Raw genomic sequence first — 21,248 nt, 5'->3', positions numbered from 1 at the left:
TTGCGTCCCACAAAGATTGTGTTTTGATCTGGGTTTCATTCTGATGTGGAACTGTGGATACAGAGCTGACTGTATTTATTGAAAAAATCCATATAAGTGAGCCAGTGAAGTTCAAATCCACAAGGGCAACTGTATTACGTTCCTATGGACTTACTTCTAGATTTTCTTTTGTGTTTTCTGACATATTTGTTTATTCTTATATCCTACCAAAATATTGTTAAATTGGTTTAAAAGGGTTTCTACCTTCATATAGTAGATGTTCTTAAAAAATATTTGTTGTTAAATTATTTTATTTCCTCTTCTAGGCAGGAATTTTTAGCATGAATGCTTGTGAAGAAGGCTTTGCTACTGGTGGCAGAGATGGTTGTATTCGTCTTTGGGATTTAACTTTTAAACCAATTACTGTGATTGATCTCAGGGAAACAGACCAGGGATACAAAGGTAATAACAAAACAAATGTCTTAGTACTAGGCAAACTCTAAACTTCCCAAAGATTACCTCTTTCTTTCAGTGAGTATAAATGTAAGTTTTGTAAATATAAATAAGACTTATATTTGCCTCTTCACCCTGTGTGCATTTGATTGAAATTCTTCTATTAAGGAGAAATTTTGCCTGTAAAGAGTTTAGGTTCATTGTTAGGAGAAAGATTCTTTCATAAGTCTGATGTCTATTATAATAGGACCTATAGAGAGATGTTAGAGGTACTCACTTGGGTATCTTTGGATTTTGAAAGTATTTTACTATTAGAATGCTAAATATAACTATTCTAAATAAACAGTTGGGGGTAAATATTGAGGTTGGGGAACTTTTGTTCAGGATAATTTAAATGTGGATAGATGTATTTTTCCTTCATCCAAATTTGTCAGCAATTGGGGGATTTTTTTTTCTCTTGGGGATTAAAAAAAAATTGATGTAATAAAACAGGACCTTTTACTGTAAAAACTACCCACAGATTTGTGTTTAAACCATATTCCAGTCATCTACAAGCTGTGTGACCTTGTAATTTACCCTCACTGTTAATGAGGAGAATAAGAATAAATATATTATTTAGGATATAGGATCAAATGAATTGATATTTCTAAAATGTTTATAAGGATAGCACATAATAAGCATGTAAATGTTAACTGTTATTCTAACTTCATTAGTTTCACTAAGCATTATTGTGCTGTAAAGCTTACAAAATAATTTGAGACTTTTTCTTATCTGATCCTCACAAGAGCATTGTGAGGTACGCAGTGTCTTTACATTGGCCATGTAACACACATGAGAAAACTGAAAAACATGGTGGCTTTCCTAAGATTACAAAAGACATTGAGGAGTATGCAGAAAAAGTAAAATTCTCTCTTTTAAATGATATTATGAGTATATTGAAGAAATATAGACAAGTAAAGAGATTATTAAAAGGAAAAGAATACAATTCTATAAAGGTAATTTACTAATTGAGTACTTATTGAACAATGCAGACTGAAGTGTTATAAGATTGGCTGAGCAAGTAGACATGGCTAGAGTTGTCTACAAGGAGAAGGAAGAAGAGTACATGTCTTGAAGGATGGGTAGGAGCTAGGTACATAAAAAACAGAAATATTTCATGTAGAAAACAACATGGACAATTGAAGAAAATGTGAGTATAGATCAAGGACTTACATATCTTCTTCTGTCTCATATCTAAGATATAAAAGATACAAAATTAACTTCAATTTAGGAAGATTGGAATTATTGACACAGGATATTTTGGGTGCCACCTTGCCAGCTGGAGACCTCCATGGCTGGCAATGCCTCTGTCCAGGGCTGCGCTGGGCTCCAGGCTCGCCAGGAGGTACCCTGCCCACTTGGCCTGGCAGGCTGCGCTTGGCTTGCACTCTGGCTGGATCCCACACTTGCTGCAGGATCCGTGCTCAACCCGTGGCTGGGCCGGGTGTACTGTGACCTGCTTCTGCCTTGGGCATTGGCATCTGGATGAAGGGAATGTGGTGGCACCTAAAGAACTTGGGGACTCCAGTGACCCTGAAGCCCCAAAGGGAGTGTTACAGCATGTTAATAGCTCTTTCAGTCCTGCCCAATAAACGGGGGCATGTGGTGCCCAGCAGCTCCCTCTCCTGTTGCTTGGCGAGTAGGAGGGTAGTGCTACAGGGTTACAGCTCTGTCTGTACTCACCGTTCGGCGAGTTCCAAGTTCTTGTCCCACATCCAGGAAGAAAGAGGTTATACTGACAGCTGGCAGGTGAGCAAGGCAAAGAGTTTTATTGAGTGACAAAACAGCTCTCAGTGGAGAGGGTACCCGAGATGGGCTGAAGTCAGGTAGTCTCCCCCACCTGCAACCCCCCATACAAAGGTGGGCAGTCCCCAAATATGGCTGAGTCTGGAGGTTTTGTGGGCTCAGAATGGGGGATTGCATGCTGATGGGTTTGTGAGTATGCAAAAAAGACTATAAAAAGGAACCACTCAAAGATGGACACAACACTATAAAAAACCAATTAGGGAAGGGTAAATATGTGTAAAGTAGGTGAAAGGTGGGGATCAATCAGAGGATCAGAGGAAAGTGCGCCAAATGGGAAGAGATGTTCTCAGTCGGTCCGTGGATTTCTCCAAGACTTGTAGCTTGGCTTTCAGGCTTTAAACTGTCTTAGGTTTGAAGGTTGGATTTCACCGGGACTTGCCCCGTAGGGATTTGTCTGCCTCCTGCTGCCATCATTATTACAGCATTGTATATTAAATACAATTTACTTTTTACTAGGTTTGTCTGTAAGGAGTGTGTGCTGGCGAGGTGACCACATTCTAGTTGGAACACAGGACAGTGAAATTTTTGAAATTGTGGTGCAAGAAAGAAATAAACCTTTTCTAATTATGCAAGGACATTGTGAAGGTGAACTTTGGGCACTTGCTGTCCATCCTACTAAACCTTTGGCTGTGACTGGAAGTGATGATCGTTCAGTCAGGTAAGCAAATTATAAAGTAATTCCATAGGCTGGAATGTATCCTTAGATAAACATAAAGAAAACATGGCCGGGCGCAGTGGCTTACACCTGTAGTCCCAGCACTTTGGGAGGCCAAGGCGGGCGGATCACAAGGTCAAGAGATTGAGACCATCCTGGCCAACATGGTGAAACCCCATCTCTACTAAAAATACAAAAATTAGCTGGGCATGATGGCGGGCACCTGTAATCCCAGCTACTCGGGAGGCTGAGGCAGGAGAATCGCTTGAACCCAGGAGGAGGAGGTTGCAGTGCGCCAAGATCGTGGCACTGCATTCCAGCCTTGCAATAGAGTGAGACTGTCTCAAAAAAAAAAAAGAAAACTTAAAATACTCCGGTTAAAACTTTATTAGCTCATGGTATAACAAATGAACATAAGTAATAAGTACTGAAAATTAATAGAATTATTAGTAATATTTTTTCTCTTACAAATATATGATATGGAGTTTGTTCCATATCAGAATGTACAGAACTACTTCCTTCTTTTTAACAGGAATATAATATTTCACTGCATGGATATACTGTAATTTATTCAACTAATCCATTACTGATGGAAGATTAGTGTTTTTATAAATCTCCAGTTTTGTGTATTTTTGTGTATTTCCTCCAGTTTTGTGTATTTTATAAATACAGGGCTTGCAGTGAATATCATTATACATTTGTCATTTTGTACACATGTGAATATCTCTGATAAATGTTTAGCAGTAGTCAAAGGATGTGTGCATTTTAAATTTTGATAGATAAGGCCTTACATAGAGGTAGCAACAATTTCTACACCTATTGTGAATATACTGCCAGTGCCTGTTTTCTCACACCCTTAACAGAACTAATTATAATCCCAAAAGGTGAAAAATGATACCTTGTTATATTTTGAAAATACGTATTTCTCTTATATTGAGGGTTGTTGAGTATGTTTTTATATGTTTAGAGGACATTTTTTTTCTTTGACCTGTTCAAGCTCTTTGCCTATTTTCTATTAGTTCATAGGTCTTTTTCTCTACTTGATTTCAAATAAGATCTAATGATATCTGTCTGTATATTAAAGAAATTAGAAACCTTGTCTGTGATAGTGGTTCTCAAAGTGTGGTTCCTAGATGAGCAACATCAGCATTACCTAAGAACTTGTAAGAAATGCAAATTCTCAGGCGTTTTACAGGACCTAATACCAGAAATTGAGCATTTGTGATTTCAGAAGGCTTCCAGGTGACTACGATATACTCAAAAGTTTGAGAACCACTGATCAATTTTAGGAGTTGAGATTTGTTTCCCCCAGTTTGTCTTTTTTTTCCCCCGATTTCGTCTGTAAATATTTCAGTTTGTATCTTTAAAAGATATCTCAAACATCACCACAATACTGTTATCACACAGTGTTCTGTATCTAGCTAGTATAAAAATTCCTGATTGTCTCATAAAATATTTTTATGATTTCTTAAAATCAGGATCCAGATGAGCTTCATATATTGCATTTGTTGATATGTCTTTTCAGTCTCTTTTATTCTACAGCTTTCTTCTTTCCCTTTTTTGTTCTCACAGTTTATTCAGGGTTTCCTACATTCTGGATTTGGCTAATTGCCTACCCATAGTGTATTTTAACATAGTCTGTGTTCCCTGTATCCTGTAAATTGGTAGTTAGATTTAGAGGTTTGATGAGATACAGTTATGAATTTTCAGGATATTTCCTAGGTGGTGATGTACTCCTGCTTGATTGTATGTAATGTGTAGTCTCCGTTTTTTCTAGTAGCAACCATTGATGATTATTTTCTAGATCAGTATTTCCCAAGCTTTTTTCCTTGTCACTCTTACATTTTTTTTTCTTAATCACACCCTCTCTTTGAAATTTCAAGACCACAGAAAACTGTGTATCTCTTTTTGTATTGTGGCCCCTTAAGAGAATGCAAAGCATTGTAATATTTAAGATATTTTATCTCTAAGAATTCATTTTTACCCCGTTTCAGGAAATATTTCCCCCATTGAGAATGCATGGCCTAAATGTATCATTTTAATAAGAGTTTCAAATGGTGGCATTCTAATACTTACATTTACCACTCATTATTCATTTGTTAGCTGTAATATTTCTATAAAGAGAATTTCTTCTCATCAATTATTTGTTTAACCTGGGTATAATAAAGGCAGAAAAGTGCTTAATTCTTTCCCTATATTTACCAATTTTAAAAAGTTATGTGGTTCCCTAGAATCCTTTCTATAAACTTTCCACATTTCTTGCCATTTTTTTCTGTAGAGTTGTTGAACTTTTTTTCCTTTACTTTTAGCAGCTCTTTATATATTATGGATGTTAACTCTTTGCCTATAATGTAAATTGCAAGTAATTTCAATAGTTTGTTACTTGCTTTTTTTTTTTTTTTTTTACTTCGTGTAGGTTGTTTTAGGTAAGCAAAAATTCTTCTTGTTGTTATTTTTTATATAGCTGAATTTATCAGTGTTTTCTTTCATGACTTCTAGGATTGTATCATAGAGAAATCTTCCCCAAAACTATTTTTAAAAAATTTTCAATATATTCTACCAGTACATTAGTGGTTATATTTTTATGTTTAACTCCTAATCTATGTAAAACTTCCTTTAGTGTAAGGAGTAAGATGGGGACTCAACCTAATTGTTTCCAGATAATTATTGATGTTTTTATGGTATGCTAATCAGTCATGCCATTTACTGTCATTGTGCCAGTCTGTTTTTGGGGTATGGGAGACGGCATAGGTCTTATGTCTGTAAACTTACTGTGGGGGCTACACCTCACTCTGTGTGTTGCTAGGAGCTATTCATAATCCTTTCATTGTAGAACTGCTATTACCAAATGCCACCTAGCTGCTGTCAATAGGACAATTGTTTCTTTAAAAAGTAATTGTTCAGACTACTGTTTCTGTTATTGGTGGGCAATTTTTTTGGAATAAAACAACTTCTAATGAAAACAACTAAAGATGTTAGTTAAAATGTAAATCACCTTAAAAGCTTCAAAGAACTGACAAGATAGTGAGGAGCTATCCAGCCAATTTGTGAAAGAAAATGGGCATTTAGGGGCATTGTGCCAAAGCCGCTTTTTGCCCTGAAGGCATTTTTCCTTTGGGTAAACTTGACCTTTGTTTATGGCTTTGTCTTGGAGCACAAGGGACAGACAAGACCCAGCATTTGCCGAAGGAGGACAGTCCAACATATGCTGCTAAAGCTATAAATTAAGCTCCAAAAAATATCTGCTGCAGATTTGTGTGGGAATGGAGACCTCACTTCTTGTTTTAAGTTTTGATAGCACAGAAGTATATAAAGCAGCTTGATATTGTTATTCAAATAGCATTAATTGTTCAAATGACTTTACCACAATGTAAGTTTCACATTACATTGTGCTGCTTTTGCCTTGTAATTTTAGGTTGAATTCATTAGGTAACAGTATTGAGTCTTCAGTAGAAGCTAATTTCCAAATCCATTCAGTGTTCAATAATATCGCTAGAACCTGGGAGGCAGAGGTTGCAATGAGCTGAGATTGCGCCACTGCACTCCAGCTTGGGAAACAGCCAGACTCCATCTCAAAAGAAAGAAAGAAAGAGAGAGACCAATTCTTCGTAATTCAGAAAAATTTCATTCTTGGTTCTGAGATCAGAAAATCACAACAAAACTTAACCACTGCTAAGCCATTTAACTGCTGTGTTAGCGCAAGTCAGGATTTTCTGCTTCTGTATCTGGCAAAAATTCACAGAACTGAAAATGGCCATAGTGCCCAAGGTAATTTATAGATTCAATGCCATCCCCATCAAGCTACCAATGACTTTCTTCACAGAATTGGGAAAAACTACTTTAAAGTTCACATGGAACCAAAAAGGGCCCGCATTGCCAAGACAATCCTGAGCCAAAAGAACAAAGCTGGAGGCATCGTGCTACCTGACTTCAAACTATACTACAAGGCTATAGTAACCAAAACAGCATGTTACTGGTACCAAAACAGAGACATAGACCAATGGAACAGAACAGAGCCCTCAGAAATAATACCACACATCTACAACCGTCTCATCTTTGACAAACCTGACAAAAACAAGAAATGGGGAAACGATTCCCTATTTAATAAATGGTGCTGGGAAAACTGGCTAGCCATATGTAGAAAGCTGAAACTGGATCCCTTCCTTACACCTTATACACAAATTAATTCAAGATGGATGAAAGACTTAAATGTTAGACCTAAAACCATAAAAACCCTAGAAGAAAACCTAGGCAATACCATTCAGGGCATAGGCATGGGCAAGGACTTCATGTCTAAAACACCAAAAGCAATGGCAACAAAAGCCAAAATTGACAAATGGGATCTAATTAAACTCAAGAGCTTCTGCACAGCAAAAGAAACTACCATCAGAGTGAACAGGCAACCTACAGAATGGGAGAAAATTTTTGCACTCTACTCATCTAACAAAGGGCTAATATCCAGAATCTACAATGAACTCAAACAAATTTACAAGAAAAAAACAACCCCATCAAAAAGTGGGGGAAGGATATGAACAGACATTTCTCAAAAGAAGACATTTATGCGCCAAAACACACATGAAAAAATGCTCATTATCACTGGCCATCAGAGAAATGCAAATGAAAACCATCTCACACCAGTTAGAATGGTGATCATTAAAAAGGAAGCAACAGGTGCTGGAGAGGATGTGGAGAAATCAGAACACTTTTACACTGTTGGTGGGACTATAAACTAGTTCAACCATTGTGGAAGTCAGTGTGGCGATTCCTCAGGGATCTAGAACTAGAAATACCATTTGACCCAGCCATCCCATTACTGGGTATATACCCAAAGGATTATAAATCATGCTGCTATAAAGACACGTGCACACATATATTTATTGTGGTACTATTCACAATAGCAAAGACTTGGAACCAACCCAGATGTCCAACAATGATAGACTGGATTAAGAAAATGTGGCACATGTATACCATGGAATACTATGCAGCCATAAAAAAGGATGAGTTCATGTCCTTTGTCGGGACATGGATGAAGCTGGAAACCATCATTCTCAGTAAACTATCGCAAGGACAAAAAACCAAACCCCACATGTTCTCACTCATAGGTGGGAATTGAACAATGAGAACACATGGACCCAGGAAGGGGAACATCACACACCGGGGCCTGTTGTGGGGTGGGGATAGGGGGGAGGGATAGCATTAGGAGATATACCTAATGTTAAATGACGAGTTGATGGATGCAGCACACCAACATGGCACATGTATACATATGTAACAAACCTGCACATTGTGTACATGTACCCTAAAACTTAAAGTATAATTAAAAAAATAAAAATAAATAAATCAGTGTATCACACTACAGATGCAGAGTTGAGATGTTGGGAAAGAGATGGTACACTCACATCACTGCATGCTCCTCAGCTCATTACAAATTTCAGTGACACAGTTACAACTTGACAGAATTTTGAGCACTGTGTGCATTACCATATGGTGACATTATTATTTATCACCAGTGCATGCTCATCATGTTGAAATAAGAGGAAAAAGATAAAATTGGACTTAGAATGTTACATTTTAAGGCACAATGGAGCATGGACTTTACTGTTATTCAATTAGATGGCAAAACATTGTGTTTATTATGCAGTGACACTATAGCTGTGCTAAAAGGATACCAAAACAACAACAACAACAAAATGTAGCCAGGTTGGGTGGCACATTCCTGTAGTCCCAGCTTCTCCTGAGGCTGAGGCTAGAGGATCGCTTGAGCCCACAGGGTCAAGGTTATAGTAAGCTATGATCATGCCACTGCACTCCAGCCTGAGTGACAGAGTGACGTGATGTCGCCAGAAAAACTAAAATCAAAAGATTCTGTCAACTTCTGTCATTTAAGCATGAACAGTTCCCATTTTCACAGATAAGAATTTCTTGCCACAAAACAGATAGTTAAGATATCTAGATTTATCTTAATTAAGATGAGGTTATTTTAACCAAAATATTTTTGTTAAAGTATGCATTAGCTAACTATTCTTTTTTATTTTTAAAATTAAATTTTACAGGATATGGAGCCTAGCAGATCATGCATTAATAGCAAGGTGTAATATGGAAGAACCAATTCGTTGTGCAGCTGTCAATGCAGATGGAATCCATCTTGCCCTTGGAATGAAGGATGGCTCATTCACTGTACTTAGAGTAAGGTATGGTATTAGGATAGAAATAGAAACACATAGTAATTTTCTCTTCAGTGTTACAGAATATGTAATACTTTTTGTTTTTACCCATGTATCCTTTTCCCCTTATTAATATATCTATTTCAGATGTTAATTTCATCAAGTATAAAAATATATTTATAAAAATAGCTTTGTCCGAAAAATAAACTCAGAAACCTTGGTTTGGGGGGTTAAGAATGCTTAATAGATTAATGGCTAAAATTTTGAGCTATGAAATTTGGGTCCCAACTACCTTTTCCTGTTAGTATAGATTTTCAGTAATGATCCCTCTCCATTTAACAAGCTGAGGCTGTTAAAATGGGTTAATTTGTTGTTGTTGTTGTTGTTGTTATTTATAGCTTTATGCTTTAAAAAATGCTTCCATCTCTTCTTTTGTTTGAGTAATTAGAAAAATTTAAAGAATTGTGTTGAATTGTAGATAGATAAATTCAACTGAATTCTATACAGCCAATAAGAAATTTGCTGTAGATCCACACATGTTCACAGGATAAGTACTTACGAAGTCTTTCTTCTCTACCTCAGTGAATGGTAAGATCCTTCACTCAGTCGCTCAGTTCAGAAACTATTAACACAGTTCTCTCTTTTGCCTCCCCTATGTAGTTAATTAAGGAGTTCTGGAGAGTCTACTTCTGAGATAGGTCTCATATTAATCTGCCTTCTATTCTCACCATTGTACTCTTGTGTGGGCTTCTGTCATGTACTAACTGGATTGGTGGAATAGCCTCTTAGCTGATCATCTTACCTCCTGTTTTGCTTCCCTCAAGACCTTTCTTCACTCCACAGTGATGGTGATTCCTTTTAAAACACATTTGTGTGCTTTCCTCTTATTTCTAAAGTATGATAAAAGCTTTGTACTGTCCTTAGGATGAAGCTCAAATCCTTCACGTGGTATGTAGTGCCCATCTTTCCAGCCTATTTCTCAGTACCCCAGTTTCTTTCATCTATAGGAAACTCCTTTCCTATATCACTGTGCCATACAGTGTATCTTCAGAACTTATTCACTCATTCTAACTGAAACTTTGTACTCTTTAACCAACATCTCCCCATTATGAACAGATACATTATGTTTTCTTGTACTTCTGAGCTTTTACACATGCTGACTCCCCTTTCTGAGACCAGTTTTTATAATGAGATATGCTGAGACTTTTCTTTTAAATTAACATTTTTTATTGTGGTAAAATATATAATATATAAACACATTTCAACCATTTTTAAATGTAAAATTCAGTGCCATTGAGTACATTCACATTGTTGTGCAGCCGTCACCTGCACAACAGCCGTCACCCTCTAGCTTCAGAACTTTTTCATCTTCCCAAATGGAAACTCTGTACCCAGTAAAAAATAATTCCCATTCTTCCATCTCCTAAGCCCCTGACAACCATCATTCTACTTTCTGGGTCTCTATGAAAGACATAGTTTGACTACTCTAGGTACCTCATATTTTAAAAAATATGAATATAACATTTGAATATAAATTAAAGCTTTTCCCCCAGAGCTCTATAAATATGTCATATTGCTTTATTTTGTCATGCTGAAACAACTTCTTAAACAGAGTTGGAAGACTATGAAACCTCCCTGTTAGGCTATCCATACTATTATAATTTGGGCACTGATTTGATCATTGATTCTAGAATCTCTGTAACTATCATCATCTAAGATTAAACATCTGTTCTTTTTCTCATTGGTGGTTTAATTTCTTTGGAGGCTGCTCTTCAGTTTTGCAGGTTAGAGATAATAGAAACACCTGGTCATTACTTATGAATAATAATATTCATGATCAGCTTCATTTTTTCTCGTATGTAAGAACTGAAAGTATTGGAAGTACTGGAATTGGAGTGCTCACTTATAGAGGTTTCACAAGAATTTAAGATGCATGTAAAACATCTAAGAATTCCTATCATATAGCTGATATGCATTCAAAAGTAGTGATTTTTTTTAGTTATACATTTACTTGCTCTTTCAGTTATTGAATGCAGTAGACTGGATGAAAAAGTTTTTATTCCTAATAAGGCTGTATTTTAGCACCTGAATCCAACATTGCTAATAGTATTGAAAGGGTTATTCTGATTATTAAATGCCTTTAAAGGTGAACCACAAAATGGTCTTCTTAATCCATCTGAATTTACCTGGTTACTATTTCTTCTTGATTTGCTTTGTATTCTCCGTATGGTAAAGCAGGATTCATTACTAAACATAACTTTTTTTTTTTTTTTTTTTTTGAGATGGAGTCTTGCTCTGTCACAAGGCTGGAGTACAGTGGCGCAATCTCGGCTCACTGCAACCTCTGCCTCCCAGGTTCAAGCAATTCTCCTCCCTCAGCCTCCTGAGTAGGTGGGACTATAGGTGTGCGCCACCACGCCCAGCTATTTTTTTTTTTTTTTGTATTTTTAGTAGAGATGGGGTTTCACCATGTTGTCCAGGATGGTCTTGATCTCATGACCTTGTGATCTGCCAGCCTCGGCCTCCCGGAGTGCTGGGATTACAGGCATGAGCTACTGTGCCCGGCTTATAACATACTAAAGTACCTGCACCAGGAGTGGGGGTTATGTTAGAGTTGGAAGAAAAAAGAATGAATTAGAATCTCACTTCATGATTCTTAAATTAGTATATAAGGTGGTGTGCCAGGGTAAAGCCACAATATCTTCTTATAACTTATCTTTTTTTCATAATAAAAACTGTTAACAATTTTAAAATTATTTTGTAACCAGTCTGGGTTTTTAAAAATTTATTGTTGTTCCCCCTCAGCTTCATTAAGTCATAATTGACAAATAAAAACTGTATATATTTATGACATACAACATGAGATTTTGGTTATACATATACTTTGTGAAATGATTACATCAAGCTAGTTAACATATCCATCACCTCACATACTTAACCACTTTAGGGGGTGAGAACATTTAAGATGTGTCTTAGCAATTTTCAAGTATATTCTACATTATTATTAACTCTAATCACCGTGCCATACAGTATATCTTCAGAACTTACTCGTTCTAACTGAAACTTTGTACTCTTTAACCAACATCTCCCCATTTCCCACCTGTACTAATCCCTGTTAACCACCAATCTACTCTCTGCTGTTTGACTTTTTTAGATTCCACATATAAGCGAGATCATGCAGTATCTGTTTTTCTCTGCCTGGTTTATTTCACTAAGCATAATGTACACCAGGTTCATCCACATTGTAGCAAATGACTGGATTTTCTTCCTTTTCTAAAATTATTTTTAAAATGTTTGTAGAGCCTGGGCCTCACTAAGTTGCCCAGGCTTGTCTCAAACTCCTGGCCTCAAACAATCCTCCCGCCTCAGCTTCTGAAAGTGCTGGGATTACAGGCATGAGCCCCTGTGCCCAGCTGATTTTCTTCCTTTTTAAGAATGAATAGTATATCTATCTCTTTATTCATTTATACATTGATGAACACTTAGGTTGGCTTGAGGGAAGGGGTGACATGAATAATGTAAAACTGTCCTTCCCTCCTTCTTCAAATATGTCTTTCCTTATTGCTGTGTTACACACAGATTCTATAATCTCTCACCATGTTTTCTTAGCTCTTATGAACATATGTTTTTATTTTAATTTTTATTTTAAGTTACAAGGTACATGCACAGGATGTGCAGGTTTGTTACGTAGGTAAACATGTGCCACGGTGGTTTGCTGCACCTATCAACCCATCACCTAGGTATTAACCCATTTATGCTGGAGGTTGCAAATTTTTTTTTTTTAATGAAAAATCAGACCTTGGCAATGACCTTGAGCAGTAAGATATAAATAATTCCCACAAGCTTAGCATTCCAGTAATGGAGCACTAGGCATAAATGGCTTGAGCTCAGTATGCATTAGTTATTTTTCCTAATGCTCCCCCTCCCCTCACCCCACCCCCGAAAGGCCTCAGTGTGTGTTGTTCCTCTCCCTGTGTCCATATGTTCTCATTGTTCAGCTCCCACTTATAAGTGAGAATATGCAGTGTTTGCTTTTCTGTTGCTGCATTAGTTTGCTGAGGATAATGGCTTCTTGCTCCATCCATGTCCCTGCAAAGGACATGATCTCCTTCCTTTTTATGGCTGCATAGTATTCCAGGGTATACATGTACCACATTTTCTTTATCCAGTCTATCATTGATGGGCATTTGGGTTGATTCCATGTCTTTGTTATTGTGAATAGTGCTGCAATGAACATACACTTGCACGCATCTTTGTAATAGAATGATTTATATTTCTTTGTGTATATACCCAGTAATAGGATTGCTGGGACAAATGGTGTTTCTGATTCTAGATCTTTGAGGAATTGCCACACCATCTTCCACAGTGGTTGAACTAATTCACATTGCCACCAACAGTGTAAAAGCTTTCCTATTTCTCTTTAACCTCACCAGCATCTGTTGTTTCTTGACTTTTTAATAATTGTCATTCTGACTGACGTGAGATGGTATCTCAACGTGGTTTTGAGTTGCATTTTTCTAATGATCAGTGATGTTGAGCTTTTTTTCATATGTTTGTTGGCCACATAAATGTTGTCTTTTGAAAAGCATCTGCACATGTCCTTTGCCCACTTTTTAATGGGGTTGTTTGTTTTTTTCTTGTAAATTTGTTTAAGTTCCTTGTTGACTCCGGATATCAGACCTTTGTCAGATGGATAGATTGCAAAAATTTTTTCCCACTCTGTAGGTTGCCTCTTCGCCCTGATGATAGTTTCTTTTATTGCGCCAAAGCTGTTTAGTTTAATTAGATTCTATTTGTCAATTTTTGCTTTTGTTGCAGTTGCCTTTGGCAATTTCTTCATGAAATCTTTGCCCATGCCTATGACCTGAATGGTATTGCCTAGATTTTCTTCTAGGGTTTTTTATAATTTTGTGTTTTACATTTAAGTCTTTAATCCCTCTTGAGTTAATTTTTGTATAAGGTGTAAGAAAGGGGTCCAGTTTCAGTTTTCTGCGTATAGCTAGCCAGTTTTCCCAGCACCATTTATTGAATAGGAGATCCTTTCCCCCTTGCTTGTTTTTGTCAGTTTTGTTGAAGATCAGATGGTTGTAGATGTGTGGTCTTATTTCTGAATTCTCTATTCTGTTCCATTGGTCTATGTGTCTGTTTTTATACCAGCATCATGCTGTTTTGGTTACTGTAGCCTTGTAATATAGTTTGAGGTCCAGTAGCGTGATGCTTCCTGCCTTGTTCTCTTTGCTTAGGATTGACTTGGCTGTACAGGCTCTATTTTGGTTCCATATGATTTTTTTTTTTAATACTTTAGGTTTTAGGGTACATGTGTGCAATGTGCAGGTTAGTTACATATGTATACATGTGCCATGCCGGTGCGCTGCACCCACTAACTCGTCATCTAACATTAGGTATATCTCCCAATGCTATCCCTCCCCCCTCCCCCCACCCCACAACAGTCCCCAAAGTGTGATGTTCCCCTTCCTGTGTCCATGTGTTCTCATTGTTCAATTCCCACCTATGAGTGAGAATATGCGGTGTTTGGTTTTTTGTTCTTGCGATAGTTTACTGAGAATGATGATTTCCTATTTCATCCATGTCCCTACAAAGGACATGAACTCATCATTTTTTATGGCTGCATAGTATTCCATGGTGTATATGTGCCACATTTTCTTAATCCAGTCTATCATTGTTGGACATTTGGTTGGTTCCAAGTCTTTGCTATTGTGAATAATGCCGCAATAAACATACGTGTGCATGTGTCTTTATAGCAGCATGATTTATAGTCCTTTGGGTATCTACTCAGTAATGGGATGGTTGGGTCAAATGGAATTTCTAGTTCTAGATCCCTGAGGAATCGCCACACTGACTTCCACAATGGTTGAACTAGTTTACAGTCCCACCAACAGTGTAAAAATGTTCCTATTTCTCCACATCCTCTCCAGCACCTATTGTTTCCTGACTTTTGAATGATTGCCATTCTAACTGGTGTGAGATGGTATCTCATTGTGGTTTTGATTTGCATTTCTCTGATGGCCAGTGATGGTGAGCATTTTTTCATGTGTTTTTTGGCTGCATAAATGTCTTCTTTTGAGAAGTGTCTGTTCATGTCCTTCGCCCACTTTTTGATGGGGTTGTTTGTTTTTTTCTTGTAAATTTGTTGGAGTTCATTGTAGATTCTGGATATTAGCCCTTTGTCAGATGAGTAGGTTGCGAAAATTTTCTCCCATTTTATAGGTTGCCTGTTCACTCTGATGGTAGTTTCTTTTGCTGTGCAGAAGCTCTTTAGTTTAATTAGATCCCATTTGTCAATGTTGGCTTTTGTTGCCATTGCTTTTGGTGTTTTAGACATGAAGTCGTTGCCCATGCCTATGCCCTGAATGGTAATGCCTAGGTTTTCTTCTAGGGTTTTTATGGTTTTAGGTCTAACATTTAAGTCTTTAATCCATCTTGAATTGATTTTTGTATAAGGTGTAAGGAAGGGATCCAGTTTCAGCTTTCTACATATGGCTAGCCAGTTTTCCCAGCACCATTTATTAAATAGGGAATCCTTTCCCCATTTCTTGTTTTTGTCAGGTTTGTCAAAGATCAGATAGTTGTAGATATGTGGCATTATTTCTGAGGGCTCTGTTCTGTTCCATTGATCTATATCTCTGTTTTGGTACCAGTAACATGCTGTTTTGGTTACTGTAGCCTTGTAGTATAGTTTGAAGTCAGGTAGCACGATGCCTCCAGCTTTGTTCTTTTGAATTAGGATTGACTTGGCGATGCGGGCTCTTTTTTGGTTCCATATGAACTTTAAAATAGTTTTTTTCCAATTCTTTGAAGAAAGTCATTGGTAGCTTGATGGGAATGGCATTGAATCTGTAAATTACCTTGGGCAGTATGGCCATTTTCACGATATTGATTCTTCCTAGCCATGAGCATGGAATGTTCTTCCATTTGTTTGTATCCTCTTTTATTTCCTTGAGCAGTGGTTTGTAGTTCTCCTTGAAGAAGTCCTTCACATCCCTTGTAAGTTGGATTCCTAGGTATTTTATTCTCTTTGAAGCAATTGTGAATGGGAGTTCACTCATGATTTGGCTCTCTGTTTGTCTGTTGTTGGTGTATAAGAATGCTTGTGATTTTTGTACATTGATTTTGTATCCTGAGACTTTGCTGAAGTTGCTTATCAGCTTAAGGAGATTTTGGGCTGAGACAGTGGGGTTTTCTAGATATACAATTATGTCGTCTGCAAACAGGGACAATTTGACTTCCTCTTTTCCTAATTGAATACCCATTATTTCCTTCTCCTGCCTAATTGCCCTGGCCAGAACTTCCAACACTATGTTGAATAGAAGTGGTGAGAGAGGGCATCCCTGTCTTGTGCCAGTTTTCAAAGGGAATGCTTCCAGTTTTTGCCCATTCAGTATGATATTGGCTGTGGGTTTGTCATAGATAGCTCTTATTATTTTGAGATACGTCCCATCAATACCTAATTTATTGAGAGTTTTTAGCATGAAGGGTTGTTGAATTTTGTCAAAGGCCTTTTCTGCATCTATTGAGATAATCATGTGGTTTTTGTCTTTCGTTCTGTTTATATGCTGGATTACATTTATTTCTTTGCGTATATTGAACCAGGCTTGCATCCCAGGGATGAAGCCCACTTGATCATGGTGGATAAGCTTTTTGATGTGCTGCTGGATTCAGTTTGCCAGTATTTTATTGAGGATTTTTGCATCAATGTTCATCAAGGATATTGGGCTAAAATTCTCTTTTTTGGTTGTGTCTCTGCCCGGCTTTGGTATCAGGATGATGCTGGCCTCATAAAATGAGTTAGGGAGGATTCCCTCTTTTTCTATTGATTGGAATAGTTTCAGAAGGAATGGTACCAGTTCCTCCTTGTACCTCTGGTAGAATTCGGCTGTGAATCCATCTGGTCCTGGACTCTTTTTGGTTGGTAAGCTATTGATTATTGCCACAATTTCAGAGCCTGTTATTGGTCTATTCAGAGATTCAACTTCTTCCTGGTTTAGTCTTGGGAGGGTGTATGTGTCCAGGAATTTATCCATTTCTTCTAGATTTTCTAGTTTATTTGCGTAGAGGTGTTTGTAGTATTCTCTGATGGTAGTTTGTATTTCTGTGGGATTGGTGGTGATATCCCCTTTATCATTTTTTATTGCGTCTATTTGATTCTTCTCTCTTTGTTTCTTTATTAGTCTTGCTAGCGGTCTATCAATTTTGTTGATCCTTTCAAAAAACCAGCTCCTGGATTCATTAATTTTTTGAAGGGTTTTTTGTGTCTCTATTTCCTTCAGTTCTGCTCTGATTTTAGTTATTTCTTGCCTTCTGCTAGCTTTCGAATGTGTTTGCTCTTGCTTTTCTAGTTCTTTTAATTATGATGTTAGGGTGTCAATTTTGGATCTTTTCTGCTTTCTCTTGTGGGCATTTAGTGCTATAAATTTCCCTCTACACACTGCTTTGAATGCATCCCAGAGATTCTGGTATGTTGTGTCTTGGTTCTCGTTGGTTTCAAAGAACATCTTTATTTCTGCCTTCATTTCGTTACGTTCCCAGTAGTCATTCAGGAGCAGGTTGTTCAGTTTCCATGTAGTTGAGTGGTTTTGAGTGAGATTCTTAATCGTGAGTTCTAGCTTGATTGCACTGTGATCTGAGAGATAGTTTGTTATAATTTCTGTTCTTTTACATTTATTGAGGAGAGCTTTACTTCCAAGTATGTGGTCAATTTTGGAATAGGTGTGGTGTGGTGCTGAAAAGAATGTATATTCTGTTGATTTGGGGTGGAGAGTTCTGTAGATGTCTATTAGGTCCACTTGGTGCAGAGCTGAGTTCATTTCCTGGGTATCCTTGTTGACTTTCTGTCTCGTTGATCTGTTTAATGTTGACAGTGGGGTGTTAAAGTCTCCCATTATTAATGTGTGGGAGTCTAAGTCTCTTTGTAGGTCACTCAGGACTTGCTTTATGAATCTGAGTGCTCCTGTATTGGGTGCATATATATTTAGGATAGTTAGCTCTTCTTGTTGAATTGATCCCTTTACCATTATGTAATGGCCTTCTTTGTCTCTTTTGATCTTTGTTGATTTAAAATCTGTTTTATCACAGACTAGGATTGCAACCCCTGCCTTTTTTTGTTTTCCATTTGCTTGGTAGATCTTCCTCCATCCTTTTATTCTGAGCCTATGTGTGTCTGTGCACGTGAGATGGGTTTCTTGAATACAGCAGACTGATGGGTCTTGAGTCTTTATCCAATTTGCCAGTCTGTGTCTTTTAATTGAGCATTTAGTCCATTTACATTTAAAGTTAATATTGTTATGTGAATTTGATCCTGTCATTATGATGTTAGCTGGTTATTTTGCTCGTAAGTTGATGCAGTCTCTTCCTAGTCTCGATGGTCTTTATAATTTGGCATGATTTCACAGCGGCTGGTACCGGTTGTTCCTTTCCATGTTTAGCGCTTCCTTCAGGACCTCTTATAGGGCAGGCCTGGTGGTGACAAAATCTCTCAGCATTTGCTTGTCTGTAAAGTATTTTATTTCTCCTTCACTTATGAAGCTTAGTTTGGCTGGATATGAAATTCTGGGTTGAAAATTCTTTTCTTTAAGAATGTTGAATATTGGTCCCCACTCTCTTCTGGCTTGTAGGGTTTCTGCCGAGAGATCAGCTGTTAGTCTGATGGGCTTCCCTTTGAGGGTAACCCGACCTTTCTGTCTGGCTGCCCTTAACATTTTTTCCTTCATTTCAACTTTGGTGAATCTGACAATTATGTGTCTTGGGAGTTGCTCTTCTCGAAGAGTATCTTTGTGGCATTCTCTGTATTTCCTGAATCTGAATGTTGGCCTGCCTTGCTAGATTGGGGAAGTTCTCCTGGATAATATCCTGCAGAGTGTTTTCCAACTTGTTTCCATTCTCCCCATCACTTTCAGGTACACCAATCAGACGTGGATTTGGTCTTTTCACATAGTCCCATATTTCTTGGAGGCTTTGCTCGTTTCTTTTTATTCTTTTTTCTCTAAACTTCACTTCTTACTTCATTTCATTCATTTCATCTTCCGTCACTGATACCCTTTCTTCTAGTTGATCGCATCGGCTCCTGGGGCTTCTGCATTCTTCACGTAGTTCTCGAGCCTTGGTTTTCAGCTCCATCAGCTCCTTTAAGCACTTCTCTGTATTGGTTATTCTAGTTATACATTCTTCTAAATTTTTTTCAAAGTTTTCAACTTCTTTGCCTTTGGTTTGAATATCCTCCCGTAGCTCGGAGTAATTTGATCGTCTGAAGCCTTCTTCTCTCAGCTCGTCAAAGTCATTCTCCGTCCAGCTTTGTTCCGTTGCTGGTGAGGAACTGCATTCCTTTGGAGGAGGAGAGGCACTCTGCTTTTTAGAGTTTCCAGTTTTTCTGCTCTGTTTTTTCCCCATCTTTGTGGTTTTATCTACTTTTGGTCTTTGATGATGGTGATGTACAGATGGGTTTTTGGTGTGGATGTCCTTTCTGTTTGTTAGTTTTCCTTCTAATAGACAGGACCCTCAGCTGCAGGTCTGTTGGAGTACCCGGCCGGGTGAGGTGTCAGTCTGCCCCTGGTTGGGGGTGCCTCCCAGTTAGGCTGCTTGGGGATCAGGGGTCAGGGACCCACTTGAGGCGGCAGTCTGCCCGTTCGCAGATCTCCAGCTGCGTGCTGGGAGAAGCACTGCTCTCTTCAAAGCTGTCAGACAGGGACATTTAAGTCTGCAGAGGTTACTGCTGTCTTTTTGTTTGTCTGTGCCCTGCCCCCAGAGGTGGAGCCTACAGAGGCAGGCAGGCCTCCTTGAGCTGTGGTGGGCTCCACCCAGTTCGAGCTTCCAGGCTGCTTTGTTTACCTAAGCGAGCCTGGGCAATGGCGGGCGCCCCTCCGCCAGCCTCGCTGCCGCCTTGCAGTTTGATTTCAGACTGCTGTGCTAGCAATCAGCGAGACTCCGTGGGCGTAGGACCCTCTGAGCCAGGTGTGGGATATAATCTCCTGGTGTGCCGTTTTTTAAGCCCGTTGGAAAAGCGCAGTATTCGGGTGGGAGTGACCCAATTTTCCAGGTGCCGTCTGTCACCCCTTTCTTTGACTAGGAAAGGGAACTCCCTGACCCCTTGCACTTCCCGAGTGAGGCAATGCCTCGCCCTTCTTCGGCTCGCGCACGGTGCACGCACCCAGTGACCTGCGCCCACTGTCTGGCACTCCCTAGTGAGATGAACCCAGTACCTCAGATGGAAATGCAGAAATCACCCATCTTCTGCGTCGTTCACGCTGGGAGCTGTTCCTGTTCGGCCATCTTGGCTCCTCCCCGGTTCCATATGATTTCTTAAGTAGTTTTTTTCTATTTCTTTGAAGAATATCAGTGGTAGTTTAATGGGAATAGCATTGAATCCATGAATTACTTTGGACAGTACGGCAATTTTCATGATACTCATTCTTCCTATCCAGGAGCATGGAATATTTTCATTTGTGTTCTGTTTTATTTCCTTGTGCAGTGGTTTGTAGTTCTCCTTAAAGAGGTCTTTCACTTCCCTTATTAGCTGTATTCCTAGGTATTTTATTCTCTTTGTAGCAATTGTGAGTGGGAGTTCATTCATAATTTGGCTCTCCGCTTGCCTATTGTTGGTGTATAGGAATGCTTGTGACTTTTACACATTGATTGTATATCCTGAGACTTTGCTGGAGTTGCTTATTAGCTTAAGAAGCTTTTGGGCTGAGACAATGGAGTTTTCTAGATATAGGATCATGTCATCTGCAAATAAAGACGATCTGAATTCCTCTCTTCCTATTTGAATACGCTTTATTTCTTTTTCTTGTCTCATTTCCCTGGCCAGAACTTCAATACTGTGTTAAATAGGAGTGATTGAAGAGAGGACATCCTTGTCTTGTGCCAGTTTTCAAGGGGACTATTTCCAGCTCTTGCACATTCAGTATGATACTGGCTGTGGGTTTGTCATAAACAGCTTATTATTTTGGGGGATGTTACTTCAATATCTATTTTATTGAGAGGTTTTAAAATGAAGGGATGCTGAATTTTATCAAAGGCATTTTCTGCATCTATTAAGATAATCATATGGTCTTCGTTTTTAGATCTGTTTATGTGATGAATTACATTTATTGATTTGCGTTTGTTGAACCAGCCTTGCATCTCGGGGATGAAGCCTA

At 38.3% G+C, this 21,248-nt stretch overlaps 1 protein-coding gene across 9 annotated transcripts in view; it reads left to right on the top strand.

The window, feature by feature from the left end:
• EML5 (EMAP like 5) overlaps nucleotides 1-21,248 on the top strand; it is a 209,581-nt gene that overhangs the window by 69,453 nt on the left and 118,880 nt on the right. For all 9 annotated transcript variants that reach the window (XR_008513154.2, XM_024231451.3, XM_054530353.2 and 6 more), the window contains exons 6-8: nucleotides 306-441; nucleotides 2,734-2,935; nucleotides 8,986-9,123. Coding sequence is in view for 8 of the 9 variants with exons in the window: in XM_024231451.3 (XP_024087219.1) it covers nucleotides 306-441; nucleotides 2,734-2,935; nucleotides 8,986-9,123 (476 nt within the window). In the remaining variant the exon portion in view is untranslated. The remainder of the gene's footprint in view (nucleotides 1-305; nucleotides 442-2,733; nucleotides 2,936-8,985; nucleotides 9,124-21,248) is intronic.

The sequence above is a fragment of the Pongo abelii genome, chromosome 15 (genome assembly GCF_028885655.2).
Source record: "Pongo abelii isolate AG06213 chromosome 15, NHGRI_mPonAbe1-v2.0_pri, whole genome shotgun sequence".
In the NCBI taxonomy this organism is placed as follows: Eukaryota; Metazoa; Chordata; class Mammalia; order Primates; family Hominidae; genus Pongo; species Pongo abelii.
This window is presented reverse-complemented; position numbering and strand designations above follow the sequence as displayed.